Source organism: Halichoerus grypus, chromosome 10 (assembly GCF_964656455.1).
Source record: "Halichoerus grypus chromosome 10, mHalGry1.hap1.1, whole genome shotgun sequence".
Taxonomy (NCBI): Eukaryota; Metazoa; Chordata; class Mammalia; order Carnivora; family Phocidae; genus Halichoerus; species Halichoerus grypus.
Genome location: NC_135721.1, coordinates 35,275,305 through 35,296,178, shown reverse-complemented (window position 1 = coordinate 35,296,178; position 20,874 = coordinate 35,275,305). Strand labels below are relative to the sequence as shown.

General features: G+C 41.1%; 1 protein-coding gene across 1 annotated transcript in view; it reads right to left on the bottom strand.

Moving 5' to 3' along the window:
- Positions 1–20,874, bottom strand: part of ACOXL (acyl-CoA oxidase like) — a 348,558-nt gene that overhangs the window by 106,347 nt on the left and 221,337 nt on the right. Inside the window, exons 14-15 of the mRNA XM_078056280.1 lie at positions 10,557–10,666; positions 2,158–2,269 (exon numbers count right to left, since the gene is read on the bottom strand). Coding sequence (XP_077912406.1) covers positions 2,158–2,269; positions 10,557–10,666 — 222 coding nt within the window. The remainder of the gene's footprint in view (positions 1–2,157; positions 2,270–10,556; positions 10,667–20,874) is intronic.

The following is a 20,874-nucleotide window of genomic DNA, read 5'->3' as shown; positions in this document are numbered from 1 at the left end:
CCTGTTTCTTTAATGATCAAAGTCAGAACAAAACAATGTCTTTTGCCTACCCTGAAATTAAAGTAAGAAACTGAGCATGTTTTTACTCTAGCTTCTATCTTACCTTAAAATATATTATAAACCCAATCTATTATAGAACCAATGAGTCAAGTTTTTTTAATTCATCTTTTTCCCAAAAAGCATTTATAATAATTTTTTTATTTTTTAAAGATTTATTTATTTATTTGAGAGAGAGAGAAAGAGAGAGAGAGAGAGAATGAGTGGGGGAAGGGCAGAGGGAGAGGGAGAGAGAATCTTAAGCAGACTCTGCATTGAGCCCAGAGTCTGACACTGGACTGGATCTCACGGTCCTGAGATCATGACCTGAGTTGAAATCAAGGCTTAACCCAATGAGCCACGCAGGTGCCCCTGAACTTTGTAACCATTTTTTAAAAACACATACTTACTGGTTGGATTTAGGGGGACCACAAATCCTTTTATACCTTGACTTCCTTATGTTTGAGTTAATAATTTTGATTTTTTAAAATGTCTTATATTTTTAAATTTTGAATAATTTTTAAGAAAGGCCAAATGAGTAAAATTGTTCCTGATTCTTAGGTATCTGAAAATATCATTCCAACACCTACACTCATGAATTAAATTTGGCTTGGAATAGTATGCTTGGATCATGAAGTTTCCCCTTTAGGAAGGAGATATTACTCCATTTGGAGTTGGTGAATAAAGACTGAGGCTAGCCTTATTTTTTCCCCTTTATCGGTAAACTATTCTTTTGTGTCTGGGTTCTTATATGATAATCTCTTTATGCTAGATTTGCAGGCTATATCCAAGTATGTATATTTTTTTCTATCAACATTTTGATTTTTTTATACTAAGGAAAATATTTTTCTATTATGTCTGTGATTTTTATTTCTGCTCCTCTTGTTCCAGCATTTTCAGGAATATTTGTTACACATAGGTTGGATTTCTGCTATTTTCACTCTGTGTCTATCATCATCTCTTGCCATTTCTTCTTTATCCTTTTCTTCCGCAGTCTAGGAAAGCTCGTTCACAGACTACATTTTTTCCATTGTTAATTCTGCTCACTAGTGCATCTCTAGCATTTTTGCCTGTGATTACATCCTTCTCTTATTTTGACTGGCTCCGTGTTTGACAAGGGCAGGTAGCTCAGAGTGACTAAACCCACTCGGATGTGCCCCCGGTGTCTGGCAGGGCCTCACCTCATACTTATACCTGAGGATGGACTGATTGGTACAACCCTGGCCCAGCCTCCAGGTACTCATCAGTCTGGCTCTGTCCCACCAGCATACACCTTGACCACTTTCTGCTCCCAGAGCATTTCCTAAGAGAATACCCATCCTCATGTGCTATTCATCCTCTCCCCTTCTACTCGCTCTGTGGTTGTACTAGGAGGAGTGATCTTAGAGTCAGTATAAAAGAGATGAATTAAAGGGGGGGAGTTGCATGGGGCCCAATTCTGGCCCTCTTGCAACCTAATTCCCATGCAGAAGGGGAGCAGTGGTCTGCTTTCATGTTACAATAGCCCTGAACCCCTGAGTCTGGACAGAGAGTGGGATAAGTAAAACCTTCTCTCAGAGTCTTTTTGTCTATTCATACTGGGATTAGAAAATGAAACATATTGCCGAGGTGGGGGATGTTTTCCCACACCAGCCCCACTGGCACTTGGTAAACTTCCCTCTAGATTTCTATCAATGCTAATATAAGGTTTTATGTTTTTGCAGCATGTCATGGGTGTTTTAATAGGAAAGAGAGTGCATCTCAGGCTAATCGAATGGTTATTTTTTGTATATGCCTGATGTACCTTTTCCCCCCAAAGAACAATGTATTCATTATACACATAGACAATGATTTTTCAGTTCCAATAAGGGCTAAAAATTACTCCACTCATCAACTCCCATGGCAGCCCAATGATGGCTTGCCGGCAGAATTCTAAACGACAACACAAAGGGTTAAACAGTAGCATCAGGCCTGCAAAGCAACCAGGGCTGTCTTGTCATACAAATGCCCTGTAGGAACTCTAGCCATTTCCAGAAGCTTGTAATTACCCTGACTCATCCTCTACTACATTTAGCAGATCGTTCACCAGCAAGAATATGCCTTAAACACATGTCAAAAAGAAAAAACACAATGTATCTTTACCTTATAATAAATTCTGGCCACCAAACTCCGCTGAAGAACCCTTTCACGAAAATTCACTGCTTTCAACAGAAAGGCAAGATTATCGACTGTGTCCACGTTAAATGCCAGGAAGCTGAAGGAAAAACACAGTGACCATTATTATTATTTTGTCCTCACCAAAGAATTCCATGTGAAAAAAACAGACAGGGCCTGTTCTGTCAAAAAGAATTTTCTTCCAATAGAAAAGCAGTGTAAGTACAATTCAGCCCTTCACATCTCTCACTCACTATATTCATGCTTCCTTCACATCTCTCACTCGCTATATTCATGCTTCTTTCAGGATTTTTCTGATGAATGCTTGGCTTGAATTGATCCTATGTGGTTGTCCTTGTGGTATAAAGATAATTTGGGTTTCCTGCTTTTTTCATTTCCTATTGTATTATAGGTAGTTATTCAATATTTTATATAGTTTTTCTTCATTAAGATCTATATAATTTCCATCCACTGGGTTTATAATAATTTTCTCAACCATTGTTTGGCATTTGTTATAATAATGATTACAAATGAATATTAGTAACCAAATACATCCATCACAAAGTATTTGTCAATGAATATTATTTCTTAAATATATAATGTATCTGGACCTGTGCTTATTACTACTGTGCATTATTCAACAATCTCAGTAATTCTATGATGCAGATACCATAATTATTCAATGTATAGTTTGGGAAACTGGGGCTCAGCAAGTTTCAGCAACCTGCTCTAGGTCACATGGGCAGAACACACTCAGGCTCAGCTTTTGTCTTGGGGACACCTGTATTTAAGGGAAAAGGAGCCCCAGAGGGCAATGAGAGGGCTGTGGGCAAGCGCAGGGTAGAGTGTTCTGCAGAGATAATGACTCTCTTCAGCAGGTAGTAAATTCCATCTTCCCCATCTGGCAATGAGGAAACTGAGGCATAGGGGAGTTAAGAGACTTAGGCACAAAGAGACTCAAAACACCTGAGTCTCCCTTAAAACCCTATGGGTTTTTCAATATGTGACTCTGCCTTTTGTGCTAATTTTGCACCCCTCCCACCCACCCTGCCCCATGAAACTTCCATTTAGATAGACAGCAAAGGGGTTAATTTACACTTCAGGTTTCCCATAGCTTAGCCACCCCTTTGCCCTCCCCTCGCCCCATATCCTTGGGAAGTAAGTTATCATAAGACCCAAATAACTTAGATGCTCATTAATTAAAATTAAACCCACAAGTAGCAGTTGTTGCTCAATCAGAAGCCACAAGAGAAACATTAAGAAGCAATTGATACCATGCTTTTGAGAATGCCAAGCACTGAATTAATAATTGCCCTCCATGTAGACAGGAAAGATGGGAGGTCATTTACATGCCAAGTACCAGGAAATTTAAATTATATCAGTATTTATTCTGAAGCTTTAGAAGGTTGAGCTTCTGTCCTAGTCTATTTAACACAAAGTGTAAAGAACTGTCATATTTTATTGAAAAGTATGTTTCAGTCATTCCAGAGACTGTTACTAGGAAACCTGGAGACTGTGAATTTTGTTATTAGAAACTATCTTTTTTGGAATGTTTACTGTAGAATACTGTCCACCTGAGGTTGTGAACTTCGTGTGCTACACGAAGTGGATCTCATCCACCCACCCTATCATGAGTCACATGCCAAGCATGGCCACAACACGTAGCTTTAGGAACTCACCCAGCATAGAAGACTGTGCAGATTCTCTTAAAAGTAGGAATATCGCTAAAGGCAACCTCCTTGTATTTTACAAGAAGGTCAAAATGACTCTAAATTTAAATTAAATTCAAATGCACATCATTAGTCATCAAAGAAATGTAAATGAAAACCACAGTGAGGCAGTATTATATACCCACCAAAATGACTAAAATTAAATATACTGACATCATCAAATGTTGACAAGGATACAGAGCAACCAGAATTCTCATACTTGTGGATGAGGTGTAGAATGGCAAAACCACTTTGGAAAAAGTTCTCATAGTTTCTCATAAAGCTAAAAAAAACAAATACCCTATCACCCAACAATTCTACTCCAACTATTCACCTTAGAGAAATAAAAACATATATTCACAAACAGGCTTGTATATGAATATTCACAGTAGATCTACTTGGAAGAGTGAAACATTGAAAACATTCCAGGTGTCTCTCCATCAATAAGAAAATGGAAAGCAAATCCTAGTATATCCATAAAATAGACTACTACTCAGCAATGAAAAGGAACAAGCTAATACATATGACAACATGAATTAATCTCAGAAAGCATTATGCCATGTTAATAAGCCAGCTACAAAACAGTACATACGTACAGTTCCACTTATATAACATTCTAAAACAGGAAAAACTAATCTATGGTAGAAAAGTATCAGATTAGTGACTGCATCTGGGGTGGTGGTCGCAGGAACTGACTGAAAAGGGACATAATAGAACTTTCTGGAGTGACTGATGACCTATAACTCAACAAGAGTTTCGGTTATACATGTGCACACACTTGTTAAAATTCAGTGAATGCACACTTAAGAGTTATGCATTTCATTGTATGTAAATTCTACATAAGAAGAAAAAACCTATAACCAAATTTTGAACTCTAGTTAATGATGTTCATGCTGAATTATTTAGAAGTAGGCTGATGTCCGCTGTTTACTTTGAAATGCATCAGAGAAAAAAAGATGAATTGATGGGTGTGTTGAGGAATTGATGCATAGATATATATGTGATGTAACAAGCACAGTAACAGGTTAATAGTAGAATCTAGATGGTGGGTGTATAAATGTTCACTAAAATTCCTTTAATTTTGCTCAATACTTGAAAATGTTCATAATATACTATGGCAAAACATTCAAGTATAATGCGGAATCTTCACTTTCCTCAACTCCCACAGTCTCCTAAGGATCTGTGGGGTGATGAGAGCAGCCAGAGCTCCAGTGGCAGCCCCGTGGTTGAGGGGGAGAGCAGCACTCATCAGAACAAGAAAGGACAAGATAGATGGAGCTGTTTGCAGAACCAGGTACGGCCCTGCTCAGAGCCAAGTCCTGCCTCCCTCCCCTAGTCTCGTGAAGACTTCTCAGTACCATCAGCAATTCCTCCCATAGTCCACATGAAGGGGTAGTTTCTGGGTGTCTACACAAATGACAGCCTACTTGGAGGCATTTCAGGGCACCGGAAGTTCTCAGCCCATCTTTCTTCATGCCCCCGCTTGCTCATGGGTCCTTCTCTCATGAGTGGTCAGTATGACTGCCATCCGACTGCTCTACTTGACTATAAGCTCCATGGGCCTCCGAACCCACAGTCACTGCTGTGTCACCAGTGCCTAGAGAAGTGCCCCATACACTGGAACCACGTTGGATGAAAAGGTTTTTCTCAATATACATAAAAATCAGAGCAAGGTTTTGGGACTTAAGTAGATAAACACAGACAGACTGAATCAGTAAAACCTGGATGTGTGGGAGAGAGATGTGTACTGTTTTGGAGGTTAATAACAGAGACAAAAAAAAATGGACTGAACTTTCCAAATATTTACAATTGGAATACTGCCTTTGGCACATCTCAAGTCTATCCCGGAAAATTTGCTAGGAATGTAGATTTGCATATGGGTGAGGGTCTGTTTTGCTTTCAAAATGATGGAAGCAAGCCCTGCTCTGCTATCTGGAAAAGAAATGAAAGGGCAGATGATTTGCTGCCAGTTTGGGAACAAGTTTCCTGAATGGATGGAACTGATTCTGATGGGAATTGTACTGTTCTTTCAACTCCTTATATGTTGGAAATTTTTCAAACTAATAAATTGGGGGGAAAGCTAACAGTACTACACAATGCTCATTCGGGGCTAGACATATTAAAAAGATGTACTGACTTTGTAGAGTGTGCAAGAACAAATTGAGACATCACAACTAATAGAGACTTAATTGAAATGCTTCTAGAATATGGGAGTTGATGTTTTCAAGCTTTAAGATAGACTGTAGTTGGGGGCGCCTGGGTGGCTCAGTCAGTTAAGCATCTGACTCTTGATTTTGGCTCAGGTCCTGATCTCAGGGTTGTGAGATCGAGCCCCACATCAGGCTAAGTGCTGGGCATGGAGCCTGCTAAGACTCTCTCTCTCCCTCTGCCTCTGCCCCTCCCTGCCTCTAAAAAAAAAAAAAAGAAAAGATGACTACAGTTTAAATAAACAGGAACCTGGGCAGTAGTAAAAAAAGAAAAAAAAGAAAAAAGGACTACAGATTTCCTAATTTTATTTTATGCCAACAGATATGAAAAGTCCCACACACTATTATTTATTGTGTTTCCCATGTTTTTAATCAAGATTGTAAGATGACATTTTCTAATATTTCCTTGGAAATTAGTTCAACACATTTTGCTTATGGAGACCAATAATCTGCCTCCAAATAAAAATAACAATTTAAAAAATACACAAAAGTTTAAAAGCCTCAATAAACTCCTTAAAAATAGAATAAAGGAAACAACATATTTATGAGCATAAATCAGTGAAGTAAAAAACAAAGATACCATAGAGAGGATCAACAAAGAGGAAAGCTGGTTGTTTAAAAAAACAAACAAAAAAACAGACAAACATCCAGTAAGATGAAGCAATAATAAAGAAGAGAGAAAGTGCAAGAAATAAATTTAGGAATGACAAATGGGACATAACTACAGATCTAGCAGAAGTTTAAAAGATAATCAGAGCATAGTATGAAAAACCTTATACCAATAAATTCAAATCCAAATAATCAATTCCTAGAAAATATTATTTATGAAAACCGACACAAGAAGAGAAAGCCTAAATGGTCTTAAAACAATTAAACTAGAGTTGACTCCTGAACATTGGGGGGAGGGGGCTGACTCCCGTGCAATAAAAAATGTGCATATAACTTTTGACTTCCCCAAAATTCAACTACAAATAGCCTACTCTTGACGGGAAGCTTTATCAATAACAAAAACAGTCAACACATATTTTGTATGTTGTATGTATTATATATTGTATTCTTATAGTAGGATAAGCTACAGAAAAGAGCGTGTTATTAAGAAAATCATAAGGGAGAGAAAATACATTTACAGTATTGTACTGTGTTTATTGAAGGGAGTCCATATGTAAGTGGCCCTGTGCCGTTCAAACCCGTGTTGTTCAAGGGTCAAGTGCAATTGAATCAGTAGTTTAAATATTTCCCCAGGCCCAGATAGTTTTCAGATAACTTATCAAATTCTCCCACAAGATAAGAAACTACTCCCAAAATAGCTTTGTGAAACCAGTAAAACTTGATATAAATTGAAATCAGGGAACTACAAGAAAGGAAAACAGTAGGCCAATAAGTAAACAAAAACCCTAAAAACAACACTAGCAAGCCAAACTCAGGAAAATAGAAAAATGACAATGCAGCATAGCAAAATTGAATGCTTCTCAAGCATGCAAGAGTAGTTTAACGTTAAAAGATTTATGAGGGTTATTTATCACATGAACAAACTAAAGAAGAAATACAACATTTCAATAGAAGCAAAAAATCATTTGCAGTAAAATTCATCACCTAGTAATGACAAAAATATGTTTAAAATAACAAGTGGGGAGCTTCTTTAGGAAGTTAACGTGTGTCCATCAAAAACTTCAGCAAACATCATTCTTTCTTTCTTTTTTTTTTGCAAACATCATTCTTAGTAGTGAAATGTTAAGCTACTTCTTTTTAAAACCAGGAATAAGACAAAAGAATACCTTCTACATGAAAAAGAATAAAAGGGAATAGCAAGTGGAAAGAAAGAAATAAAATGTCATCATTTGCAGATGGTATGATTGTGTATGGAAAAAACACTCAAAGAATCTATAGACACAGAAGAAATTATTTTTTATGGTGAGGTTTTATACAAAAGTGAACTATATTTAAAATAAACGGGCAACAACAGAAACATAATTTTTTAAAAGCATTCCTTTTACAACAACAAAATCATAAAGTACCTAGAAATAAATCTATCAAAGGATATATTATGTATAGAGAAAATTCTAGATTTCTAGAAAACACTTAGATTAAAATCTTTGACACAAGCATCAGTTTTATATATATATGTATATATATGTCAATTTTTCTGCAAATCTATAGCTTTAATACACTTTCAAAGAAAATTACAATTTTTAAAAATTGTGGTAAAATATATATAACATAAAATCTACCATTTTAACCATTTTAAAAGTACAGTTCAATGGCATTAAGCACATTCATACTGTTGTACAACCATCATCACCATCCATCTCCAGAACGTTTTCATCTTCCCAACCTGAAATGCTGTCCCCACTAAATCATAACACTCCCTTCTCTCCTCCTCCCACCCCCTGGTAACCATTTTCTACTTCCTGTCTCTATGAATTTGACTACCCTAGATACCTCAATAAAACCACAGTCATAGAATATTTTCCTTTTGTGTCTGCAGGGCTTTTTTTTTTTTTTTTTAAGAAACTTAACAAACTGATTCCAAAACTTATATGGAAGTGCAAAAGACCCAGAATAGCCAACACAACTCTGAATTACATTTTAGATATAATATAATATAATAATTATAAACCTAGTGTAATTGCAACAGTGTATTGTTGGATTAGGATACACAAACTGACTAGGAACAAAGTAACCCCAAAATAGAAAGTAATGTGAGTGCCAGGGCAAGCACTACAGATCACTAGTAAAGGACAGTCTATTCAGTAAATGGTGCTGGAACAGCTGACAATCCCTAGGGAGAAAAAAAAAAATGAAATTTGATCCCTTCCTCACACTACAGACAAAAATTTCTAATGGATTCAAGAACTAAATGTGAAAGGTGAAATTCTAAAACTTTAAAAAAATATATTTTTTATATATAAAGTATATATATATAATATATATATTTTATATATTTATCTTGTAGACAAAATACAGTAAGTGTGGAGTATAAAAGATTATAAATTCCACTGTAATTTAAGAATTTATGTTAAAAGGCACCATAAAGGAAATATAAGACAAGGCACAGACTTGTAGAAGGTAGGCTGTAACATCTATAACAACAAAGGATAGAAAAAAAAAAAGCCTACAAATCAGTACGAATAAAAAAAAAGAAAAAGAAAAATTGGCACAACACATGGACAGGCATTTCAAATGAGAGGAAATATAAGTGGCAAATAAACTTGTGAAAGCATTTTCAACTTTAACAGTAACAAGGCAAATGCAATTTAAAGTCACAGCGAGAGATCTTGATATATATGTATATACATATATAGTACTGACAAAATTAAGACCGATAAAACCCGTGTTGGTGAGGATACCGGTTCCACAGGACACACGCTGCTGGTGAAGGTATAAATTTGTACAGTGACTTCGAAAGATAATTTGTTACTATCTAGTGAAGTTGAACATTGGCGTACCCCACAACACCAAAATCTCACTCCTAGGTACTATATACAACAGCAACACACTGCAAATCACTAATGGGTCATAAAATCAGTTTAAAGGATTGAGATCAGTATTTTAAAAAAAAACAACAATTGAAAACTATCAGAGACCATCACGAGTAATAGGCTAAGCATTGTTTCGTGAGATGTTTGCTTCAGTGGTGTCTGCTGGGTGTGTGTGTGGGGGCGGCTCTATGGATGTGTGGGCGTCAGTGGTTGATGTAAAATTTATTTCTTATTCTGAGTCACAGCAACTAAAGTTGAAGGCCCTGTAGAAACTCTTAGACATATTCCCCAGAGAATGTACAAGATTTTTCATAAGAGCTCTGTGCCAAATATCAAAAACACAACCCAAATGTCCACTGATATTGGAGATTAGAATGGGTAAGTAAATTGGGGCATATACACACGATGAAATATTATGAACAAAGAGAACAGTTCTTCATCTACACATATCACAACTTAGATGAATCTTAGAAACAAAATAGAGTGACAGCAGGAAGCTACAGCATACCACATACATTACCCCTTATTTATCAAGCCTAAAGACAATACTAAAAAATCAATAAAAGCAAGCACAAGCATGGATCCTGAAGCCAAACTACCTGGGATCAAATCCTAGCTCTGCCACTTACTAGGGCATAACCTTGGGCAAAATACTTAACCTCTATGCCTCAGTCTCCTCATCTGTGAAATTGAAATAATAACCTACCTCATGGGGCTTTGGGAATTAAAATCTCTGAAGTATTTGGAATAGGCGACACACAATAAAGAAGGAACAGGAGTAGAATAAGAACAGAATTAGCAATGTTCTGGTTCTCCAGTTGGGGGCGTGGGGGCATGAGCACCGACGCTACATAAATCATGTACTTTTTGTATATATGGAATATTTAAAATTTCAACAAGAGTGAGTTGTGCCATGACAAGGCTCCACGTGCTCAGGCCCAGTAATAAGACACCGAGGGCCAAGGATGGTGCCAGCCTAAGGAATGACGTACCTCGTTCTCAGCTTGTCACTCCCAGACTCAGCGCAGTTTCGGAGCCAGCTGAAAAGTGGCTTCTCTTTATGCTCTTTGGTGTATTGAGCCAGCAGTTCCCGCACCACAACCTGTGCAGAGAGGTTATCATTCGTCAGCCCTTTGTCAAGAATGTAAAAAAGTGCTAGAGTGTCTTGAAATGCTGTAGCCAGATAAGGTCTAGTTGCTTCTAGCAAAGTCCTTGGAAGGAATCAAATATATACCCCATCCTTCCGGAGGCCTCTGTTTGCCGTGGCAAATGTGAAGTTCTTCCACTACCACTGTCAATCCCAACTCGACTAACCAGCTAACTACTTACTGCTCGCTCTCTCCCACCTGAGACATCAGCCTCTAAGGCCAGTCCTGGGACCCAGTATTCTAGCCGACACTCCAAATAAAACCTACTTGCCTTCCCTGAACCAGGTAGATGGATGGTCTGTTTTCTTTTTTGCTTCTAATATTCTATGGTTGATTAGGCCTTTGGGGAACAGTATTAAATTGTATACATACAACAAGCTCCATCAATCTTCTCGTCGGCAGCTTTAGAGTTATAATTTGGCCCTAAATTACTGCATGCTTTTCTGGTTTTGTTTAAAAAAGATGTGCATGTCTAGCCTGCTACAGAGAGAGGCCCAGTGGACAGTTGGCAGCAAGTGCTAGACATGTCAGTGAGACCACCTCGGACCAACCTGCCTGCTACGCCTCTAGCTGACTGCCATGGTACGAGTGGGCCCAGGCTTGGCCGGCAGAGGGATGAGCCCCTATGAGCTCAGCCCAAACTGCTGACGCGCACAACCATGAGCTAACAATTGTGTGTTGTTTTAAGTTACTCCATTTTGGGGTGGTTTGTTACATAGTAATAAATAGTTGATTCAGTCACATACAAAACTAACTTTAGAATATTTCCTTCTTTGTTTCAGAAACATTGATGTTTTTATAGAGATTACATAAAATGTTATATATACTTTCAATCAACAGTATATCTTAAATGACATTTTTGGCTCACATTGCTGTCTCTCATTCTAGTTATCTGTTTAATGGCTGTATAATATTTTTGTTGAGAACCATCATAGTTAATGAGACATTCCCATTCACTTAGATATTTAGCTTGTTTCCAATTTTATACTGTCATTAATTACTTTGATATCAATATATTCAGACAAATAGCATTCATTGTCCCCCCCCCCTTTTTTTTTTTTTTTTGGTTATTACCTAAGAATAAATCTCATGAACCCAACTGATGCAAAGATCCTTACAAAGGGCCACCTTGCCTATAAGAGGGATCTTGGAAACTTGTCAAGGCATATTTGCCTAGGGGAACTTTATTGGCAGTGCTGGGAAGAGCCAGTCATGCAATTCATGGGACAGTCTCAACCTGCAGAGGACTGTGCCACCTCCATTGTCCTGCCCAAATCCACGTACTCAAACCCATACAGCCAACTGATAGCCCAGAGCCTAACTCAGTTACACCAAAGCTTTCAGGTTCTTCCCATCTGAGCCTATGGAAGGCTTAAGCTCCCCTGCCCCCTAAAGTTAGAGAAGGCCATAGGACTTGCTCTAGATCAGTGACATGCAAGCTGGTGTGATGTTCCCAGTTCTGACAGGTTCCTAACCCGGGACTTCAGTCTGCTGGAGGCTGCCATGGTAATCCCATGTATAGATAAAGGCATTGTCCTCTATATTGTTATGTTTATTATAAATTCCTTTTGTTTCTTTGAAGTATTGTCTTGAATTCTTGAAATTATATCTCTAGATAAGTTGTATTATCCATGATTTCATTTCAGGATAGAAAAGGTGGTATTACAAAATATTTTTTATAAAAAAGAGGGCATTAGGTCTAGTATGTTTAAGAATCACAGTACAGGGGCGCCTTGGTGGCTCAGTCGGTTAAGCATCTGACTCTTGATTTCTGCTCAGGTCATGATCTTGGGGCTGTGGGATCGAGCCCCACATTGGTCTCTGTGCTCGGCATGGAGCCTACTTCTCCCTCTCCCTCTGCCTCTCCCCTCCTCTGTTCTCTCTCTCAAATAAATAAATAAAATCTTAAAAAAAAAAGAATGATAGTACAGTATTATGGGTCAAAGGATGCGAACATTTTTAAGCCTGCTGCTATACGAAATAAGTGTAAAAATCAAAACACTCCCAGCAACGGGGAGAGATTAACTAATTTTAACTAGAATTAAAATTAAAATTATATAGCAATCAAGCTTCACTGACACATCACTAGAATCAAGATTTACACTGTTTGTTTTTGCGAATCCATTACATTTATGATGGTTTTAACTCCATCTCCTTCTTGTTGCAAGAGCAACATCATTCCAAGCATTAAAAATTCCTTCCTCTAATTTCCACTCTTCCATATCTTTACCTTTCTCTATATTTCTCCATAGCATTTATTGCTGCCTGATGATCTAGAGCAAAGCAACTTGTCTCCTGGTTTCTTGTCTTTCTACTGTCTGGAAGGTAAGCACCCGGAGGTCAGTTTGCTCATCCTTAGGCCATCAGACAATGGAAGACACAGAGTTGAGAGCAGAGGAGTCTTTCTTGAATGAATGAATGAATGAATAAATAAATAAATACCCTTCCTGTTTTCAATATTTTATCCAATCTGTTCAATTCCTTAACAATTCCTTTAGCTTTTGTCACTACTTCCACCTTTCTGATTTAAGCGACTTAAATCAGAAAAAAAAATTCACTCTAACTGGAATTAAAATTAGAATGATGTAATAATCCAGTTCAGGCGTTACACTTAAGAGAAAAGACAGACAAATGGGGCTCTGGCAGATTAGTCATTCTGGATCTTTGCTCCCTTTTCTTTCCTTTTTGTTCCTTGCTCTTGGCATCTTTCCTCCTTTTCTAGGTCATAAGACAAGAAAATATCATTTTAAAAGTGAGTTTATTTCCTGCTGTTGATACTCCCTTGGTAAAAGATTAAATGATTGAAGCTATCAGCTACCATGGGGTTTGGGCATTACAGTCTCTAAACCTAATACTTTATTTGATAAATGACCAGAGAGAGGCAAAGAAATCGTCACAATCTTGACTGGGCATGAGACAAAAATGTGCTTGTTTTCACTCATAGATGTGCTCCTAAATACGTGTGTGTGTGTGTACATATACATATATCAGTTTTTTAACTTGCTATTTTAAAATAATTATAGACCCACAAAAAGTTGAAAACCTAAAATAGTACAGAGAGGTTTTCCTAGTCATCACCCAGATTCCCCCCAGAGTGATATCTTACACAGCAATAGTGATTACCCAAATCAGGAAATTCAATACAATTTTACTTGTAATAGAGGTTTCATTTGAAAATGAACCCAGTAGTAGATCATTTTGTAAAGTGAAAGAAATATTATCTTTTTGCAATACAAGTGATTACATCCTTATCTAAGTCTGGTGTTTTGAATACTCACACGAGATTTTCTTAAGACAACTTGTGATGTTATTTCTTTCTAGGTGACTGTTTTTGTGGTCGTGTTGTTTCTGTGGTTATTTACACAGTTCTCTGGTTCTAAATAAGAATACTCTTTATTTTCTTCTATATACTTGATTAATCCCCAGTGCACCTGCTCAGGAGCCCCTTTCTTAAGGGAACTCTAGGGACTGGGTAGTCAGAACAGCCATGTGCTTGCCTTTTAAAAAAGATCCCATCTGTAGGAAGAATCACGCTAATCTACAGCCAACATTTGGAAACTATGAGCCTAAGCAATTGTGCAGAATAATGACATCATAAACATGCATTTATAATGAATATCATATGCATCAGGCAACACTGATTATATAACATCAATGAAAGTTTTTTTTTTTTTAGGTCAAATGGCTTTTCAAGGCACCTATGAAGCAACTAGCATTTCTACATACTAAGTATTTCACTGATTTATGCCAGGTACAGTGAAACTTGGATGAAAAAGTCTAACAAGTGGTGTCTGCTGCCAAGACAGAAATATTGAGAGCCAATTAGAATAATAAACAAAGTGTCTACGGAAAAGCCACCAGACATCATCCATTATGTAACAAGGACAAGCCAGGAAGTGGGGCTGCACTCAGGCTTGCACCACGTAGGGTGATGGGGCCACTCAAAGTGGCAGTACTTATGGCATTGGGGCCCCAAATCATGCCCTAGGCATGACCGGCTATGTCATTTGGAGACCAGTGCCAAGTGAAAATGCAGGGCCCCTTGCTCAAAAATTATGAAGAATTTCAAGATGCTGAGAGCAGAGTGTTAAACCCCAGCACAGGCCCTTCTGAGTGTGAGGCCCCATATGACTGTCCAGGTTTCACCCCATGAGGCTGGACCTAGCCCTCGGGGTCTCAGTAGGACTGCAGACACAAACGTCACTGCATGTCCCATATTTCTATTACATCGACATCTGGCAACCCTAGGCTCCTGATGGCAGCTCAGGTGTCACTCAGGGTGTGAGACTGAAGAAAAAGCCAAGTGGACATGATTCTCCAAGCCCTTAACTATTTTCCTCTGTTAGGTACTGGACATCCCATCAAGGTGAGATTTCTTTGAGGGGAACCTTTAAAAATTCCCTGGGTAGAAGAAAAAGAAGGAAGGAAGGAAGGAAGGAAGGAAGGAAGGAAGGAAGGAAGGAAGGGGGGGAGGGGGGGAGGGGGGGAGGGAGGGACAGGAGAGGTGAGGAGAAGAGAGGAAGAGCTGTTTTAACACAGAAACCCACACGTACAATGCTCTGAGTAATTGCTAGGCCTTAAACATGGATTTGAACTTTATACTTTAGGAAGATGGACGGATCCAAAGCAGTGATGTAAGCCCAGCAAAAATTCATGCACTGCTCAGTAGAACTTAGGAGTGGTCAGTTTTTTGGCTTGATATATATATATTTTTTTTGTTAAATCTGGATCAAATTTAACTTATTTTCCCCATGTCTCCTCCCAGTAGGAAATAAAATATATCCCTGTGGTTTCCTTCCTTCATGCCACCCACATTTATGGAGCACGCACTGTGGGCAAGGCACCTACTGCCTATATCGAGTATAGTGGGGATTACAGAGATGACTAAGAATTATCTGTCCCTCAAGTGGCACAGATAAGCTTCATCCATTCGTTCATTCATGTGTTCAATACCTAATAGTAACAACTGCCATTTTTTTTGAGCACCTACTAAGGCTAAAGATCTGTTCCAAACTCTTTATGTGGAATGACTAATTGAATCCTCCTGACAACTTTGGGTCTTTAGCAGAATCATCCCGTTGCCCAGATAAGGCAACCAAGGCCTAGAGAGGGTAGGCAAGTTGCCAGGCTCACACAGCTAGGAATGGTGGAGCTAGGACTTAAGCCCAGAGCCCACGCTTTTAATAATTGCACACCTACACTGCACCTCCCGTGTGTCAGGCTCTGTGCTGGGCACTGGGGTACCGAGAGATGCAAGAAGCCGCTGTGCTGGGGAGACGATCAGTAGGACGGAATAATGGGATGAGGGTGACAGAGGTAAATTCAGAGTTCACTGGGTGCAGCGTGGGGCAGCGCAGGGAGGGGCACCGGCAGCCAAGCCCCTCACACTTGACGACAGTTCTGCCGCTGAGAAGGAACTGGGGAGGGGAGACAAGGGCTTTCACCCTGCAGGCACAAGGGTGGAGAAGCATGGGCGCCCGGAGCGTGCAGCCGGCAGGGGCTGGCTGTGGAGAGCCTCGGCCGCCAGCCCTCGGAGCTGACTCCGTGCCCAGGGGCGTGGGGAGCTCAGTGGCAGGCCAGAGCGCAGACCTGGAGGCTGAAGTGAAGTAGCAGGAGGCTGCCTGATGAGCCATCCCTGCTGTTGGAATTCCTGACCCACAGAACCCATGAGTGCCTTGAAGTGCTTGTGGTTTTATGCCACTGAGTTTGGAAGTTCGGCTAGTGTGTTAAGCAGCAACAGACAACAGGACAGGAAATTCTTCCAGTCCCCATTGACCCTTTATCCTCTTCTTCCATTCTCTACCTCTCTTTCTTTTTTATCCCCTCCCCTGCCTGTCCTCCTCCTCCTCCTCCTTCTCTCCACCCCGTCCCTTCTCTCCTTCCATATCTGCTCATTGATTTGCCTTTAGAAGTATCTTTAAGCCACCAGGCCGGACGCCATTCCATGCACCTGGACCCCATTAAATCAGGCAGCTCTTGCCATGTACTGGCTCTCACCCTGAGCTGACGGGGCCCCGGGCCGCACCCGGGCTCTCCCACCTGGGCCTTGCTCTCCTTCCATAGATTGGACTCAATCTTCTGCTCTGGCGCTGGACAGAGCCTTCCCACTTTCTACCTCCACCCTGATCTAGACTCTGCTTGTGGAAACACTGCCCACAGCTACGAGGAAAGCCCTTTGCCTGGCCCAGCCCAAACCAGGCCCCTTGCATCACAGGCACCCACAAAGAATTTACTGAGCATCTATTATGTGCCCTGCACTATCCTAGCAACAAGTTAACATTACTGAGCTTTTCATCATATGTGCCAATAACCACAGTTAACGCTTTGCCTGTGTTCTCTCATTTAATCCTTATAACATCCCTGTAGCGTCTGGGTTATCACCTCCACTTTTAAAATGTGGAAAGGGGGCCTCCAAGAGACAAGGAACTTGTCTCTATTTCATGCTATATAAATAAGCTCTATATAAATATGGACTCTATTAAAGAAACTCTGTAAATAAAATGATGAACACGTTGACCATGGAATTTGTAATCAAATGGAGAATAAGCAACAACAGCACACAACCTTGAGTGAGCCCCTTCTGTGTGCCGAGTGCTTGATGGGAGTAATTACAAGAGTCCTACAAGGTGCAGATGATGCTCGGGGTGCAGGTGGGGGCTCAGAGAGGCTAGGCCAAGGGTTTCACGATCAGTCAGTGTGGGCAAACCTGGCTGCTGAGGCCTCCCACCCGGGCCTCCAAGGAGGCCTTCTTCCAGAGCCCCCGCCTTTGCAGGTTCTGTAGTGACAGATCAGATGGGGGGACTTCCTGCAGCTAGAGGTCAGCCTCAAACCTTGAAGCCTGGCAGGCAAACTCTCAGGAATGTGCTAGACTGCAGGAAGGGAACTCTTAAAGCTTTCCCGCTCTCCTCGCTCCTCCCCGGGGACGGGCACAACCTCATCCATCAGCTTCTGGGGCCATGTTTGCTAGAGCAGAAGCTTTCAAAGGAGGTAAGCAGGCGAGGGCTAGGAGGTCTGCACCTCCCGAGTGCCAGGCTCTGTGGCTCAGCGCACCCCACAGACATGTTTTCTTTGACCTCCCCCTGCCAGCCCTTTCACATTAAGAACAAATGATGTGTCTCCTCTTCTCTTGAAAAATTGGAATTTCTGGAAAGCCTGAACCCATGTTCCCTTGAGGCAGCAGTCAGTGGGAAGTAAGCAGCAGCAGCCCCCTAGAGAGGGCTGGGGCCCACATCTGCCCCAGTCCCCACTGTGCTCTGAGATTTCGGGGGCCTGCTCTAGTTACATGGGTGTCTGCCTGGCCCTGAAGACCCTTGATCTGGTAACCCCCGCTGTGGGCCTCATCCAAGGATGCCAAGGATCGCCATGCAGCCGGTGTAAGGAGCCTGGGAGTGGGCCCCTGATCCCCACCTCTGCCCCTTCCCATTTTCTGGCCTCATCAATCAGCCCCCTGTGGCCAGGCCAGTTCTCCTTGAATGGTGGAGCCCAGCTCAGGAGCATACCTACCTTGTAGGACAGGTGCTACTGGTCAGCTCTCTGCGACTTGCTGCAATTGGTCCCCACACAGTCTTTGCTTTCTGGCCCACACCTTCTCTCACTAAAGAGGTGGAAAATGCCCAATGCTCACCCGCAGCTCCCATGCAGCTAGGGCATTGGCAAACTGCATGGTCCTGGCCAATGGGATCTCAGAGGAATTCAGCTGAGGGCTTCTGGGCAAGGTTTCTGGAATGCCCTCTAAGACGCAGATGAGACCACCCCAGAACCATTCCCATGTCGGTGGAGTTGACTGCTGGAAAGAGGCTTGGGCCTTAAGGGCAGACAGGCCACGGAGCCAGCTCTGGGGTTACCATGGAGGGTGATACATGTTCTTACGGTTTAGGCCATGTTGGTGGATATTGTGTTACATGCAGCCAACTGTGTCCTGACTGCTAACCCCATTGGCAGCTGGGTCCAAGGTAATCTCCCCGACTCTAGCTTGTCCACCTTCCCCAGTGCAGAGCTGCTGCTCTTGTCCCAGGTCTTCTCAGCCCCATCCCCCAACCCTTGCCTTCCAACAACTCTCCCCTCCCCCTCTCCACATGCTCCTCTCTGCCCCTTACAGCAAGTTTCCCTATAGCACATGCACGTATGTCCAGCCTCTCCTGAAGCCCAACCCCCTAACAACAACAAAATGTCCAGTGGAGTTGGTCGGAGTAGATATTACTGGTATACTTATTTTCTTTTATTCAAAAGGGAAAGTAACTAAAGTTTTACATCTGTGACTAAATAAATAAATAAATAAATAAATAGTAATGAGGAGAATGTTAAGAAAGGAAATCCTATGAAGTTTTCTGTATCTTGAGTAAGGCACAAACCCTTTCGGAAGGAAAACAAAAATTCTCCTTAACCCTCAATGTTGACTTAAGTTGTTTCAAATCATAATGTTACTTGAACATGTTCAAACATTTAACTAGATACAAACACCTTATGTTGTGGCTCTCGTTCAATTATAAATTATGAAATTAAATACAAGCAAAACTATAAAACTAATGAGAATCACATCAACAGTCCTAAGAACATGTGGCAGACTGTTCTGCAGCATGACCTTGGCCCTCCCTGGCCATGTGGGTTCCTCTGGATGGGTTATGCCCACGCCTCTGAGGCCCTTCCCCTTCCAATCTCTGACTATGAAATACTCCTTCAGCAGCACATCATAGCTCCCCTCGGCCTTCACTTGGCACAAACACATTGTTTTAGTCATAGAAAACCTACATTTGTTCTTTTTTCATGGGTTCCTGGTGACCAAGGTGATATTATTTGGTGCAAAAGGCCTTGTAAATTTAAAGACGAAAGCTGGAATCCCACGGCAGTCTCTGGTTTTATGGTTGTTATTCAGACAATCTGCAAAACTCACTTAGACTATTTCTGTTTAGATTATCATCAAAATTAAAATAAATAATTAACACATTCTCGTAAAGAACTCATAGATCCCAATTTGAAAAACAATGCCAAAACCAATATCGCCGTAGAGAGAATGAAGTCACTTTGGGGAGCGGAGAAATAAAGATAAACAAGTGGGCCAGCTTCAGAAGGCTCCCTTTCTCCAAAATCTCACACATGGGGCCCTTGGGGAGAGCTTTCAATATTTAGATGCTAAAACATCTGGTTTTGAAAAAAACTGGTGCCAGCTTCGTACATTGGTCATTGGATTTAGAAATAGAAAAATAGAATGCCTTTTCGAATTACTTTGCTTAGCTTTTCTAAGAGTGCATCACCCGAAAGTCCCTCCAAGTTTCCCCAAATGATCACATTTTGTAAATGCTTCCTGTCAGTTCTATTCCCTAAGCAGAACTACAAGCTGTCCTCCTCACTCCATTTCAATGCCACCACCCTGGCCTGGACACCACCACCTTCCTCGAGGGTGAGACTGGGTCCCAAGCCCACTCTTGGCTTCTCTACCCATGGCCTTCACAGCCTTCACTAGGCCAGCCTCTGCATGCCTCTCTGGTCTCATTTCACACACCTCCCCTTAGTTCTTGCTGCCATCACTGGAGGTGATTCTGGGTGTAACTCCCCATCTATAGGTCTTAGGGAAGATTCCTTGAACCATTTGCCCCTAATTCTGCTGGGTAAAGCAAGCCCTCAGCTTACCCCCTTGTTCTCTCTCTCCAAAAGCCCTCAGATTAGGAAGGCAGCTGATCCTTCAGGTAAACAGACGTGTCATCCACAGCCCCATCACCTCTGTACTAGCTGTTCCTCTTGCCATCCAGATCTCAGGCACTTTAGAACTGATGCTCCATGGCCCTGAGATTGGGTTTGACCCAAACTTCACCTTTGATTTTAGGGATATCTGTACTTTTCTCCTTCTGCCATCTCAACATCTTCATCTGCTTCTCAACTATAGCCAGAAGTCTGGGGCCCCAAAATGTTCTTTCTGGTTTACTGTGTGGGTCCTTCCAGGAGCAGGGGGAGTCCAGGTTTAGCAGCCTGAGGTCCTGTCCTCACCTAACATTGTACTGGTCCCAAGGCCCCATTCTAGCCCTTGAGGTTCTGCTCGTCTGGGAGAAGAATGTGGAATTCTCTTCAGTGGTAGGAGTGGGGAGAACACTAAGGCTGGAGGGTGAGGGGTGTGTATGCGCGTGTGTGTGTGTGTGTATGTGTGTGTGTGTGTGTGTGAGAGAGAGAG